Here is a 15,653-nt window from a genome sequence, read left to right on the forward strand (position 1 = left end):
TTTGGACCAAGGAGACCTCCACCCAAACCAACAGTAGAGGATGAAATACATGCAATCTCCACCCATGGAGTCCCTCCACCTGCCACCTTCCCCCATACCAACTTTGTGGCAACAGTTTAGCCCAATTCCCCACCAATTAGACCACCTCTCATAGTAAATCCTCTGCCACAGCAACAACCATATCATCCCCAACACCTTATCAACCTACACCTCTAGCAACTCTACAATATCCTCCTCCCATATATCAAAATATTCCACCAACACCTTACCCCCCAACTACCCCTCCCCGGCCTCGAAGGGAGAGGTGTCAACTTACTCGATACCTTAACCCTATTCCCAACTATTACTCACCTTGGTTCAAGAGAGTTATTTGCAATTATTGAAGTGGAAGCCACCCCTAGAGCCCAAGCTGTGAAACTATGACGAGAATGCATATTGTGCTTTCCACCAAGGACCTAGTCATACCATTGACCAATGTTTCCCTATAAAGTTTGTCATTCAGGACCTGATTAACCAACATCTGATTGCCTTTAATTTGACACAAGACCCCCCTCCACAGTCAGACATGGATCATCCTGCCTTTGTCATTACCCTTGTTGGGGGTTTACCTGCTTTGAGCCAACCTCCAATCCAATCAGATCCCTTTATCCTCACTATCGAGCTCAAGTAGCCACCATTTTTCATTACCTTTCCTTTACCTAGAAGCCAGTCATACCCCAGTGGTACCCAATTGACCACCTCTTAAACCCAACAATTTTCCATCTAGAAGGCCCTTTGTCATTTCCTTTCCTTGAACTAACCAAGAAAACTATTGATTGGATCTCCTGGAATTACATTGTAGCATGTAGGGTCTTGCTAAGGTCGGGGAGGATCATACCTTCAAGGGTTGACAAAGGGAAGGTGGAGATAAGAGAGGCATCAGAAGATCCCAATTTGAGAGAAGAAGAAGCTAAGGAAGTAGAAGAATTCCCAAGGGCAATTGAGAAGTCCAAGTACAATGTGATGGATCAGCTAGCAAAAGTGCTTGGTCAGATATCTATCCTAGGCCTTTTGTTGACCTCTAAGCATCATCATTTCCAAATTATGGAGGTATTTAAAAAGGCCAATGTCCTTCCCAACATCCAACAAGATCAACTAGCATAAATGGTCAGCGTGATTTTGGCCTCGAGGACTATTGCTTTCGCTGATGATGAAATCCCTACATTAGGGTGACATGTAGAGGAATGTGGATTCCCACAGTGCTAGTTAATAATGGATCCAGGTTGAATGTGTGCACCATGGGCACATTGCATGCATTAGACCTTGGAGAGAGCGATGTGGTAAAGACACCAATGACCATCATGGTGTTTGAGAATTCTGTCCAATCAAACTTGGGTAATATCAGTCTGGACATTACCATAGGGAAAACCACTTACCATATCAACTTTCAGGTGCTTGACACCAAAGCTTCATTTACTTTGTTGCTAGGGTAACTTTGGATGCATATGGTCAGGACAATTCCCTCGTCTCTTCATCATCACTACGTCAAAGATTGAAATTTGTGTCTGAAAATGAGCTAATTACCATTTTATGTACACCAACAAGAAAATCCTTAGTGCAACATATAAAGGAGAGTGCAAGAAGCAAGCAAGGAGCTGGTCCCACACCTAAGGATGATGGACAAAATGAGGTTTAACCTTACTATAGGTTTAAGAAAGAAGCAGTAGGGGCAAAAGTGTTAGTTCAAGGCTAGAAAATCATTATTCAGGTTTGGCCTCGGATACAGGCTAGATGAACATGATCTGTTTGGTAGAAGGAAGAAGAAAATATCTTCCCTTTCTACCTCAATCCACTTTGTTAAAAGTCATAACCTTACCCAAAGACTAGAGGTGTAAAATGACCTGTGCTTGCAGCCTGCACAAAGTGTGGGTCATGTCGTGCTGGCCTTGGACCATCTTGGGTCATGCTGCCCTCTCTAGGGATAATTTGGGGGGTTGACCGGCATAGCCCATAACCCAAGCCTGTGTGGGCCTGTGCCGTGCCACGAGCCTGGAGCTTAGGTTGGGCGAGCTGCAAGACGTACCGAGCTAGGCCATATGCCGGTCCTTGGGCGTTAACCGAACTAGGTTAGACTAGTTTTTTACTAAGTAAAGTTAAAATATTTAACTTTCCTTTGGGAACTATTTGAAAAAAATAAGAAATCTAACAAAGAAATGAAAAAAAAAATACTTAACCAAATAAGAAGTCAAAGAGACAAAGACTCAAAGTGAATAACAAATTAGAAGAAAATAGGAATTTTAATTCATTTAATTTTGAATGATACAAAGCTTACAATGGTTGGATAAATGAAATATGAAAATTGGAAAATGGAATAAATTAAAAAATATAAAAATATGATATAGTTAAAAATTGAATATAAAAAATTACGTTATTAAAAAACATCAAATAAATTAAATAAAATTAAAACAAAATTTACAACTATTGAGTATACAAGAAATATTTACTTCATCATTTTCTTCTATTGTTCTTGACTTTGATCATTGTAGGAATTAAAAATGGTTGAGGATAGGGCTATTTATAGGAATTGAAAATAATTTAATTGCCCAAAATACCCTAAAAACTAGTCATTTTTTAGTTGTTAGGAGGAGTATTTTGGTTATAGTAAATTTATTTATCACTTTATCTAAAATGCCCCCAAAACTAGCTATTATATAGCTATTGGGGGGCATTTGTGTCATTCTTTCTCCCCAAAAACCAAAATACATAAATACCCTCTATATAGTTGTTTATACTTGTTGGCGGGTATTTCTATAAAAAAACCCCTATATAGCTATGGGCCAACGGACCGTGCCGACACGTGGGCCATGGGCTATCGTGCCAGCCCGTGGACTTGGAACCCCATGCCCAACAGGGCCCAGGCCGTCGTGTTGGGCCTAGCATGGCCCGCATGCCATCGTGTCGTGTCGTGCTGAGCCGGTCCAAATTCAAGTCGTGTCGTGCAGGGCCCGATTTACACCTTTACTAAAGACCAACCCCCCCCCCCCCCCCCCCCCCGAACCCCATGACCTTCCTACCAAACCTAAGCCTATTCAATCCCAGACCTCTCGACCTCTTTATTGAAGATGAGGCTAATCACTATATGGTAAAGGGTCTAGTATCCATCCTAGTCGGTGAGGCTAGCAGTAGAAATAACAAAAACCAAGGTGTGGTTTTCATAATTGATTAGTCCATTGTCAAGGTTCCCAAGGTAGTTACACTAGAAGAGATGGACGAACCCCATTCCCAGCTTATCTGGGAATCTTTAGACAACGATGTTTGTGTGATTGATCAAGGTGACCATGCTTATCCAGCTTGTCTCATCCATCCTTGTTGGGAAGAAGTTGGAAATTAGAGTGCCTACCCCATAGAAGTGGGAATCAACGCTAATTTTGATTCTTCCCCTCAAGTTTGAATGTAAACCTGGAGCGGGGAATCAATGCTCTCTACCCCACCTTTGTATATATTGAGAGTTTTTGGCATTAATGTAAATAGTTCAAAATCTTATGGTGTTTTGTGTCATTCAAGGACACTTATGGAACTACATCGGGCTTAGTCCTTCTAAAAATGGTACATAGCGCAACCCATATCACGGACCCATCCCTTATAATAAATAAAATTTTTATTTCCCCCAATACTCACCGCTTTACCTTTATTCTCCCAAGAAACCACCCTTGAGCCTTACAATTTCAATGTTGAGTTAGATTTTGCTCTCATGGTTATTGAACAAGAGGATCCTAATGAGGAAATTCTGAAGGAACTTCTTGATCAAGTTGAGAGACTCGAAGAGAATAAGCCGAAGGCCAAATTTGTGACAGTAAACTTAGGTACTAAGGACGAATCAAAAGAAGTATTAATTGGAGGAGACTTATCTCATGAGCAGATCACATCTTTGATACAATTATTGCATGAATACAATGATATCTTCGCCTAGTCCTACAAAGATATGTCTGGTTTGGTTACAAATTTGGTGGTCCACAAAACCCCTACCTATCCAGATGCAAGGCCTGTCAAGTAGAAATTCCTAAACTTAACCTAAAATGGTCATTTCAAATCCTTTAGGATCACCTATACCTGTCCCATCCCAATAAATTTTATTTATTCATTTATTTATTTTATTAAACTAAATAGATTATTATCTATAAAGTTTTATTTAATTAATTACTAAATTATTTGTTTATTTAGAAATAATTTATTAGCAAATTATTATTAGCCCAATATTTAGGACTATAAATGGGTTGGGTCTGGTTCAGGCATGTACTAGTTATGTTCTAATAAACTTTTATGTATTCATTTATTTATTTTATTAAATTAAATACATTGCTATCTATAATTTTTTTACTTAACTTACTAAATTATTTATTTGTTTAGAAATAATTTACTAACAAATTATTACACTATCCCCATCCCCACTGGCAAGGACAAGGTTATCCCCATTCTTGTCCCCATGAGGATCCCCATTCCTCATGCTTTTTTTATGATGTCAACTATTTTGTTTTTTATTTTTTATTTCATAAAAATAAAAATACAATAGTTAAATTTTATACAAAATTAAATTAAAATATTTAAAATTTATAATCTCCTGTAAAAAAGATCTAAATATATTCAAATATATTCAACCATATTTTTAAAAATATTAATATAATATATATACATATGTAGATATATGCATACATATATACATATATAAGCAGGTATCTCCAAGGGGCAGGGATTAGGGGCCCCAAGCAAAGTTGCCATCCCTAATTATCGTTGCTATATTGTTAATTTCTTAAAGAAACAATACTTTTATTTCTTCATGTATATATTGTTATTCTTATTTATTCTTAACCGATCTCATTTGTACCTTTATAGCTGCCAAGGGAAAGCTTTACAAAAAAGTAAAAAAATAAAAGACAAATAATACTTACCCAACTAGCTAAAGTTATTATCCACTTTCTAAATTCTTTTTTTTATGTTATTCATAATTATGATTAGAATAATTATCATGTAATTAATAATTATTTTTCAAAGTTATAATAATCTTTGTACATTGTGATTACAAAAAATTCTAATTTTTCATAATATGATTTTTTTCTTGATTCCATTTTAAGAAATTATTTTTCATATTAAATAATTTTTACTATTATATATTTTTATATTAATACACATGCTACGCACGTGCTTTTCTGCTAATAGTTTAGAAATATCTTAGTCGAAAAGAAACTGGGCTCGGCTCGACAGCACCTTTTGAAGAGTCATTTTTTGTTTTGTCTCATAGGTCAATAAGAACGCAAGAGTTCAACGGATGAAAGGGAGGGATCTCATGAAAAGTATGATACTGTGTGACCGCATCAGCTTCAAACTATGAACAGATCAGATACGATGCATTGAGCGTGAGGCCCACCTAACATCTGAGCCCCAACTGTGAATAGATCAGACGGTTGAGAGCTCCTGTGGAGATAAGTAGAACTTTGTTTGGGCCCCTCGTCTCTTAGCAGCCTTGCTTCTCAGTCGAAACTCTAAACATGTCTCCGATTAATTTCAAGTTCTAACGCCAATGACACGACCCATAAGCCCTTTTCAAGCATTTTATTTTCCTAAAGAAATTTATTTATTAAAATACCCCTGCTTCTTGGGTTTACTTGATCCAACAAAAGTACGTACTGCCGATGTTATCCCAAAAATATAAGGGCAATTTCGTAAAGTAGACATTTTGTAAACGGCCACATTGTCTCTCTTCCCGGTTCTCACCTTAATTTCTGTGAAATTTCTAAACCAAAGTCCAACTGATCTCGTCTGACTTTCTCTCTCTCCTCTCAAAATGGTCGCTTCTTCTTCTCGCCTTCTCTCATGGTTGCCGTTCTTCCTCTTCAGACCTCTCAAGTTCTTTGCATTTTCGGAACCAAAACCCTAGAGCTTCAATCTTTCTCATCGCTCCGGCTGGAAATGATCACCATTAAAATGACCGAAATCGCCTTCGATTTTCTCTTGCCTTCGTGGTGGGAGATTAAGATCACTGTTGTGGCGGCAATTTTCATTATCGCTGCTTATTCTTTTTTCTCTTTTGGAGGAGAAGGAGTTGATGATGAGCGCCCCCCTCTTGACGAGGAGCCGGAACCGGTGAGTTAAATTATTCTTTTGTTGCAGTGTTCATGTTTTTTCTCTGTTTGAATTGTTCTCACGGTTGTGTGAATTGTTAATGGATATGCCATTTTTAAATTTATCAATTTTTATAGGAATTCAGTTTGGATTCCTTGTAACCTCTCCGAGATGGAGAAGTGGTGACTTTTAGTTTCAACTTTGTAGAACTAGTTTTGTTTTTTTGGTCTTATCTTTTTAACTTGACGGGGAACTCGAGTTTGTTTATTTGTGTTACTGTGAAGGTGTGTTATTACTAACATTAAAGCTTTTCATTTTGGTATAGTATGTTTGCACGTAAAATAGCAAAAACAAATTCTTTTATGAAAACTGGTATTCTACTCCATTTTATACCATTTTGATTGCACGGAAAATTGAAAAAAAAACTTGTCTTGGTTCAAAGTGGCATTTTATTGTTATTGAGTTAACCTTGTTACTTTGCTTGAACATCATTAAATATCAATTGTGCAAACATATATATTTTTCTAATCTTTGTGCTAGGTCTTTGATTTTTTCCTTCTTTACACTTAAAACTACACAACTTTCTTTTTGGGTGAATATGGTATTTAACTATCATATGAGTTAATAAACACAGGAATATACATAAATATCTCTCTCTTTATCTATCAATGTGTATATGCATAATAGGAAACTTTCATAAGACATCCATAAAGCCTGCAATTTTTTATGGAGCAGAGTGTTGGATAGTCAATAAGCAACATGTCTAAAAAATAAGTGTGGACATGCAAATATTGAGATGGATGAGTGCTAAACCAGAAAGGATGATAGGAAAGAGAACGAGAGAAAGTAGGCTAAGATGGCTTAGATATGTGCATAAAAGACTACCTTCTACACCAGGAATAAGTGGTATGTTGCAAACTGAAGACTGGGTCTACAAGAGCTAGGGGTAGGTCAAAAAGGACTTAGGTGAAGGTAGTTAGAAATGATTGAGGGCTTACTTCTACACCAGTAAGAAGTGATATATTGCAAGTTGAGGGTTCACAATTTAAAAATGGATAAGAACTTTGGTGGAGTGGAACAGCGAAACAGGAATTATGTAGCCACCAACCCCATATAAGGCTTTGCTGATTTGATTGGAGTTATACATATTTAAATATGGTCTTCAATATCTCTTATGTGCATGTTTTTACAGTGGCAAATTGTGCTGCTGTGCTGACTTGGTTGGTGAGTTTTGGTCATAACAGATACCAGATTGGTTAGGTTGATTCTTTTTCTTAAATGATTGGGATCTTTTTGTGATGCTTGGGAAGGGCTATCATTTAAGGCCTCAAGATGATTGGAAGGCCCGGTTATATCCCACATACTGACCTACAGTATACTGATGACACTTCTTTTTAAACATTACAACAATTGATATAGATAATTTAAGGGCTATTTGAAGTGTTTTGAATTAGCATCTGATCTAAAGTTTAATTTCCACACAATCTTTCCTATTGGTATAGAGGATTATGATGATACTATTTCGAGAATACACAAAAGTTTTTGGGCTTCTCTTTTAGCAAGTTTCTTTTCTCCTAGTTTGGAATTTTCTGGCATCAAAGAAGTTTTCAAATTCAAAAGGAAAAAGGAGAAGGGGGCGGAGCCCCTGTTTTTAGTTCCAAAAATAAGGAAAAGGAAGAAGGGGCGGAGCCCCTGTTTTTTATTCTAAAAGAAGAAGAAAGGGGATGACCCCCTGTTTTTGTTCCAAAAATAGAAAAAGAAGGGGTAGAACCCCTGTTTTTGGTTCCAAAAGGAGGGGGAGGAGGAGAAGGAGAAGAAGAAATTAATAAAACATTGTTATTTGGCTAAAAGAAATAAAAAGAATGATACAATGTATCATGCCCATCATAATATTATATACTTAAAATATAAAAATATAAGAAACATATGAAACTTTGGCAAGGTTTAATATAATCTAATAGAACCCTAGGTGTTTCCTTGACAACTATGGTACATGGTATACAAATGGTTTCTCAGTTCTTGTCAAACCCTTTCATGTATTTAATTTCTAGTTTATGCTTCATAACTTGGCATCTTCTTTTCTTGTTTTAACTGGAATTGACTTCTATTGCTGTTTGGTCTCCCTCATTACTTCTTGCTTCTTATTTATTTTGAGGCTGTCATATTTTTGATTGTATCATTATTATCTTTACTTTGAAGTAGTTCATTTTTTATAGTTAGGTTTAATTTGTTGATTTCGTTTAACTTCATTGACTAGGTGTTTATATTATTTGCCCTATCATTTCCTAATTGGCTCAGATTGCAAGCTGTCATTGGTTATCTTTTTTATTGGGTTTTTGTTGAGGGCCCGGGAATAGGATCTCGTCACGGGTCGGTCCACGGGGAAAACCTCCTGTTTTCCCTTGTTCCTTCCTGCTCTTGATGAACCTATCTTGGCGCCTCTGGTGATTTGTTCAAGAGATCACCAACTCTCCTAACTCACTCCTTAAACTGAATATTCGATATCTCATTCAATAATGGGGTCTCCTTAAATAGGAGATTACAAGAGTCCTAATCACGGGAGTCTCCTTGCTGAATAGGGAGACTTCCAGTGCTATCTTGCTAAGAATAAGATAAGCTAATCCTAATCTGATAAGCTACTAAGAAGATAAGATAAGAGATAAGAACAATAAGATAAGAACAAGCAAATGAGCTAATCTAATCTAGATAAGGCTGCTGTTGCCGAACTGGGTAGGATGAGTATCACTGAATCATTGCTGCTGCTGGCGGTGGGTCAGGTGCCTGTTGCTGTCGGCGGCGATGGTACGTCTTCTCGAGGAAGGCGTCCATAACAGTTTTACTGGTTGGATCTTATCTGTGTTGGTTTTATTTCCTGTTGGACATTCTCATTGTACTTCTAGCCTTTTGGTACATGGTCATCTCGTGTGTGTGTGTGCTTAATGTTTTGACTTTCTACTAAACGAAAGAAATAAAGTTAAGTATGACTTTGCTGCTGAAGCTGATTGCAAATAGTTTATTCATTTTCATGAATGTTGATTTTCATGTTGTGTTGCACTTAAATCCAACTCTTTACCTGCTTTATTTTTCATGGAGTAATTTTCCCTTTGTTTGACATGCAGTTCTGCACTTATTTTGTAGATAGACCAGTTGAATGGAGATTCTCAAAGCAATTCTGCATATGAAATCAAGGTATTTCCCTTCTTCTAAATCATGGAGTAAGGGTCTTTTCTTTGAATTCAGAAGTTCTGTTTTAAATTATTCCTGGTGTTTTTCTGATTTTAATACTTTTTATGTTTGCATATTATGGGATAAATAAGGAGTATTCTTTTTATATATAGATTTATTTATTTGATATCATGCTGTAATGGATGTTCCATTTTAACAAGGAGATCGTGTCTCTTCTTTGTTTCAGTTGGAACTGTTAGCAGCTAAGAATCTAATTGGTGCAAACTTGAATGGCACATCAGATCCATATGCTATCATTACTTGTGGTGAACAAAAACGATTTAGGTGACTTGACCCAAAATTTTCGGTTCTTTCTGTTGTATTTGATATGGTTCATGCTTTTTCTTTTCTTTTCTCTTTGCAACTTTTGTGACCCTGTTACTCTATGTTGAAGGGATCTCATTAGAAATTCTTTGGAAGTCACTACTTGTTACTCTTATGATGCTATTGCTATAGTAGAGGAAGAGGTGATCGCTTGTTTTTGGCATGTATTGAAATTATTCATTGTTTTCACTATTAGTTGCTTTGTTGGATAATTCTTTTATCATCTATGAACCTGTAGTAAGTTATAGGGATTATTACTGTTCAAGCTTTGAAAGATTTGGAGCTGGGGCCTGGGGATACCAAGGAGTAATTCTAGATTTGTCCTCTTTGTTATTGTAAACATCATCTGAAGGGGATTCATTTGGTAAGTTGGCTATCAGTTGGCTATCATCTAAAGGGTTTAGACTGCTTCAACAATAATTGATCATTACAGTTCCTCTTCCTCCAATGGAGACAACTATTTGGAAGAGGCCCTTATATATTGAAGCAAAAAATCTGATTTTAGAGGATTGCAGATGTCAGGATCAAAGGTATCTGAAGTTAAAAGAGGAGAGGATAGCTACAGATTTTCTAACCGAAGGAGCAATACGGTGGCTGAAGGGTTTTGTGGATGGGCCGCTGTTCTCTGTTAAAACAGTAGGGTGGAGAAGTTTCATGAGGTCACAGATAGACGGTATGAGACAGTGTTGCAGTGGAATAGGAAAGGTTGGTATGTATCTGTAACAGAATTCTCTGAAGAAGATTGTGAGCAAATGGTTTGCCTACTGGAAGGGAAGGGAAGCAGTGGCTGGTTGAGGATTTCTGAAGAAATGCAAAAGCACCTCTGTTTCACCACTTCAGAACCTCTGAAAGAGAAGATGTGGGAGAATTTCACGGAAGTTGATCACCCTGCAGAAACGGAGAGCTCAGAGTCCAACAGGGATGTAGCGATAGCCCGCGATGAACAACAGAAGCAGGGGTCGATTCTCAATGCTAGAGAGTAATTTTTCTGGGAAAAACTTTAATGGGACTGGTTTTATGTGAAAAAACAAAACTGTAATAATGGAAAGTAGTGGATGTGTTGCTTGTGGTACCAGCTGTGCTTTGTAATCTTAACTTATCTTACATAATGAATGTAACTTCTTGCTGCTAAAAAAAATTGCCAATATTGTGAACCATGCCACCTACCAATATCCTGTCCATTTGGGAATGCTTTTTTTTTTCCTTGTTTGGGTGTAGGTGGAACTTTCCAACTGAGATAAGCTGTTTGTTCAACCCAGATATTTTTTCTTGGGCCTAGAAAAAGGGGCAGAATCTTGTGGAGATGCATTTGGGCAGCTTCATTGTGGTTGGTTTGGGAAGAAATGAACATGGGGATTTTTCTAGAAAGAGAGAGAAGTGTGGAATTGGTGAAAGAATGTGCGAAGTGGGTGATACATTGAGTTAAAATGTTGGATATCTTTTCCCCTTTTTCCTTTGCTGACTTTCGGAGGAATTGGGCATCAGTGGAAAACAACTCTTCAAAAACTAGACCTGTTCCCTCTGTTTGAGTACCTCCTACTGAAGATTTTATTAAACTGAATTTTGATGGAAACAACCATGGGAATCTGGGTCTAGATTTGTTCATGGGCTGGCCAATATTTGAATGGGTCCAGCCCAAAGCCCGAGCATGAAACAGTGTAAAACCGAGCCTAAAGCCTGAATCTTGGAGAGGTCTTTTTTGTGTCCCTTTGGCATTGGGGGGGTTGTTCAGAGATAAAGATGGTGACATTGTTGTATGTGTTCAGGTCTGGTGGGAAAGGGGGATTCGATTAGAGCAGAATTCCTTCCTGTAATTCAAGGACTGTAACTAGCAAAAGATTGGAACATGAACAAGCTGATTGTAGAAGGAGATTCTAAGTTGGTGGTGGGATGGTTGATGAAACTAGAGTCTATAATTTAGACTTGTAGGGAAGAAAAGAAGTTTAAGTGGTTAACTAACAAGGTGATTATGTGATTCCAATTGGTTAGAAGATCTTCTAATGGATTGCATAACACTTTGGCCAAGCAAAGTATCATTTTATATTGGGGTTGGTTATAATCTACTTCGTGTTTTTAATTTTTTTACTTTCTTGTGAGAGGTAGCATCTAACACCTCTCCAAGGGAGGCAGTAATTATTGTATATATTTCTGATTATTAATAAAATTCCTTTCTATTACCTATCAAAAAACAAAAGTTAGAGTCTAGGAATTATTAATAAAATTCCTTTTTATTCCTTTCAGCTCTGCAGCCTGATCCCTTTTCTTCAATTGTTTCTTTAAGATTTGCCGATAATCTTCTTATAACCACTTGCCCCATAGAGGCATATCTTCTTAAGAGGAGCAACACTTATGTATACCAAACTATTCCTACTTCCACCAAACTTCATCCAAATTGATCAAGGTTTAATTAATTAAGCAATTGCTTCTTGATTAGTTGACAGTGCATTCTGCAGCTCTGCCACCTGACCCCTTTCCTTCAATTCTTTCTTTAAGATTTGCTGAGAATCTTCTTATAACCACTTGCCCCATGGAGGCATATCTTCTTAAGAGGAGCAACACATATGTATACCAAACTATTCTTTTAGGGCTACATAGAAAAATAAATACGGCTATATATGAAAATGGTTGCTGATACAGCACGATCAACTGCCAATCAGGAGGCAACACATGGCCCAAGCGAAGGGCAAATTGAAGAATCAATGACGAGAAAGAAAAGGGAAGATGGAGCCCTAAGTTGGAAGGTTTGGCCGACAAGGAAACCAAGCCATGCAAGGAAACCATATCGAATAAGGAAACTGAGCCGAACAAAGAAACCTAGTCCCCCTTTGGCCAGGACTCTCCCTCTATATAAAGGTGCTCAGCCCTGCACTGCTGTCTTCCTCTTCCTTGTCTGACTTCTGCGTCGGAAAATTTTCCCTGGGAACAACTCTGGGGCCTCTGACCAATTTCTGTGCTTGCAGGTTGGCAGAGCTCAGGTTGGCAGAGCTCTAGTCTTCCAATCCTCTCCCTTGTTGCAGATCTCAAGAGCAACGGTATCGGTAGCATACATTAGGATTATAACAGTACCATAAGACTTTCAATAAACAAATCAAGTACAGTCCATCTTTTCACAGATGGGATATGGCTTCAGTGGACCATTGAAATTGGGACACTTTATTAGGACTAGTTCCTTTTTCAGATGGGTTTTAGGGATCACTAACTTGGCAGCTTATAGTTTTGTTAGGAGTGCACCATTGGGAATGTGCTTGCTATTTATTTATTTTCTCTTGATTTTTCTCCTTTTTCATCCTTTTTCCTACTTGTAGTCATCTTCTTATTTGCTGGATTTCCACTTTTCTTCTGTAAACTTCTTCATCTGTTATAGTCTTATTTTACTCTTTCTAGCAAATTCCTCTTTGTTATTAAAAATAGAAAGAAAAAAGAAAGAAGAAAGAGAAGTAAAACCCGTCCATTTATATAATCAGTAGAAAATTGTGCCAAATCATTTGAGATTTCTTGTGGTGAAATGCCTTGGTGGTTTTTGATTGCATTCATCATGTAACTTATTTGCTATTTCCACTCTGTTTGCAACTTTTTATATGTCTTTATCCTGATGCAGTTCCATGGTTCCTGGCTCAAGAAATCCGATGTGGGGAGAAGAGTTCAATTTTTTTGTTGATGAACTTCCTGTCCAGGTAGAGTGTATTGAATCTGATCACATGAATTAGCAGGTCTGTGTTTGGTATACAAATCTGAAGGCTTTGAAAATTGTATTCAGAACCAAAGTTTTTATTTAATATGCTTTGTTTGAAATTGAAACATTATAGTTTCTTGATATGTTGGTTCATGTACTTTTTTTTTTTTTAAATTTATGTATGGGTTTGACATTTGTGGTCTCATTGTAGGAAATGTTCATGTAAGAATATATCATTTCCATTAAAATGTTGTCATTCTTTAGAATCTTCTTTTAGTCTCATTGGTATATGCTGTTCACACAACACGCTTGATGCACCTCTACTTTAACTACCATGTTCTAATTCTATAGGCAATGCCCTTTTTAGTTTCTCCCTCATTTTGGATGATTAATCCAAGGTATTGGAAGTGGTTAGTTTAGTATATCTCATGATCATCAATATCAATTGCACCGCTACTATTACCAATATTTTTACTAAAATTTGTGAGTATTAGCCGAGATTAGGATGTTGAGGTGGATAAGTGGAAAAATTAGAAGGGATAGAATAAAAAATGGGCTATTACAAAATACTTGGGAGTAGCTTCAATTAATGACAACGTCTGCATACCAATGATTGCACCACTGAGGTGTGAGTTGGGGCAAGTAGAAGGCTCTAAAAGGGGCAAGGGGAAGATCAAAGTTGTTGAGGCATTTAGGGGTAATTTAGTCAATCAAGTATTATTTAAACAAATGTAATTATGTTGGAGTGATGGGGGTACCGATGTAATTTTTAATAATTTTTATGTAAGCAATTAGATGGACGTGTGATCCAAGATAAATTCATGCCATTCCTTATTCTTCTTCCTTTCTCTCTTCCTTCTTCTTTTGTCTTCCTCTTCCATTCTTCCTCTTAAATTTCTATTTTATTGCCTTGAAATACAAATACAACTTGGTATCTGTGCATTATATTTTAGTGTCCAAGGATCTTGTCTACTGCTGATGTCATCATCAATGGCATCTGATGTTAGAGGCCATATAGTCTGATAGATTTTAGATGAACTTTAGTTTCAATCTCAAAGTGGTTTGATGGTGATTTGATATTTTTATCCATTTTCCAAGTGGAAATTTAAGAAAAATGTAGGTTTGAGTTTCTGGTTTGTTCAACTTGATCTGTGGTTTTCTTTTGAAGAGTTAGCTCTCACTGTTTTGTTTCTTTGCTTTTTTGGGAGAGACCAGGGGTGGTCTCATGTCACTGAAGATGTGTGAAGTGAATGGTAGTGTTTTCTCTCCACTATAGTTGTTGTCTGCCCTATTTTTTAGTGTTCTAGGGTGTATGAGATTGTTTTGTGGAGTCTGGTTGGTCCCTACTGTTAGTGCTGGTGCTGTGATTGTTTCTATTATCTACTAGTGTTGGTGGAGAGCATCTAGTGTGTGCCTTCCATTATTACATCAAGTAAGGTTTTCTTGTGATGGTTGCCTCAAGAGATGTGAAGTTTGGGAGCAACAGCTATGCGAAAACTATTGAGACCATGAGAGTTCCACTTTTCAAATTGCTAAATTGTGAAGTTGGATTGTAGTATTTTTTAGGAATGCGTACAGGCAGCGAAGTTATCTATTGGAGGTTGGGGGATGTTAAGGTATCTAATCAGGAAGGAAACTAAACCCAAGGTTAGGTGGATGATCTAGCATACTCTCAACAGGAGTAGTAAAACTTACTGGTTGTGAGAAATTATATGTTCCTATTTACAGCCAAAAATATCTGGGATAGGGTTAATGCTACCTATCTCAGAGTCATAGCATTGCCTAGATTTATCAGTTAAGGAGGGAGCTAGTAGTATGAGGCAGGAGAAGTCTGTAAGTATGTACTAATATTCCTTAGAAGCTTTGTGGGAGGAGATGGACCATTTGAAGACTCTTGAATGGGTAGACCCTGTATGTGCTGATTAATATTAAAGAGTACTGAGTATTCTAGTTCTTAGCTAGGCTTGATCTAGAACTTGATTTTGTTAGACAATATTGAGTGCTGACATCCTTAGTTTTCCTACAACCTATTCTTTGGTTTAGGGGGAGGAAACTTGGTGGGCTACCTTGAGTCAGATTATTAAGGGAGATGATTTGGCTTTTGCTACTTCTAGATCCAAGCTGAGTATCGGAGGTGAAGTGTCATTGCTAGAACCTGGAAATTCTTCCCTCATTTAAAGACAAAATGATTCAAGAATGGAAAGAAGGGTAATTATAATGTTGGTGCCACACTAGATAGAACTCGAATTTGTGCTATGGGAATCCAAGATGACCACAGTTCACATTGATGTGAGAAAAGTGGGGAAGATGGATGAGAGGATGAAGACATTGTAGG

The 15,653-nt window shown here is 37.2% G+C and overlaps 1 protein-coding gene across 2 annotated transcripts in view; it reads left to right on the plus strand.

Moving 5' to 3' along the window:
- The first annotated feature begins 5,499 nt into the window (after positions 1–5,499).
- LOC148845952 (C2 domain-containing protein / GRAM domain-containing protein) overlaps positions 5,500–15,653 on the plus strand; it is a 115,251-nt gene continuing 105,097 nt past the window's right edge. For both annotated transcript variants that reach the window (XM_088956130.1, XM_088956131.1), the window contains exons 1-4: positions 5,500–6,117; positions 9,235–9,285; positions 9,509–9,606; positions 13,244–13,319. In XM_088956130.1, coding sequence (XP_088812256.1) covers positions 5,848–6,117; positions 9,235–9,285; positions 9,509–9,606; positions 13,244–13,319 — 495 coding nt within the window. In that variant the 5' untranslated portion in view covers positions 5,500–5,847. The remainder of the gene's footprint in view (positions 6,118–9,234; positions 9,286–9,508; positions 9,607–13,243; positions 13,320–15,653) is intronic.

This window comes from Nelumbo lutea, chromosome 7 (genome assembly GCF_056320005.1).
Source record: "Nelumbo lutea isolate HS-2025 chromosome 7, American lotus-T2T, whole genome shotgun sequence".
NCBI classification, from domain to species: domain Eukaryota; kingdom Viridiplantae; phylum Streptophyta; class Magnoliopsida; order Proteales; family Nelumbonaceae; genus Nelumbo; species Nelumbo lutea.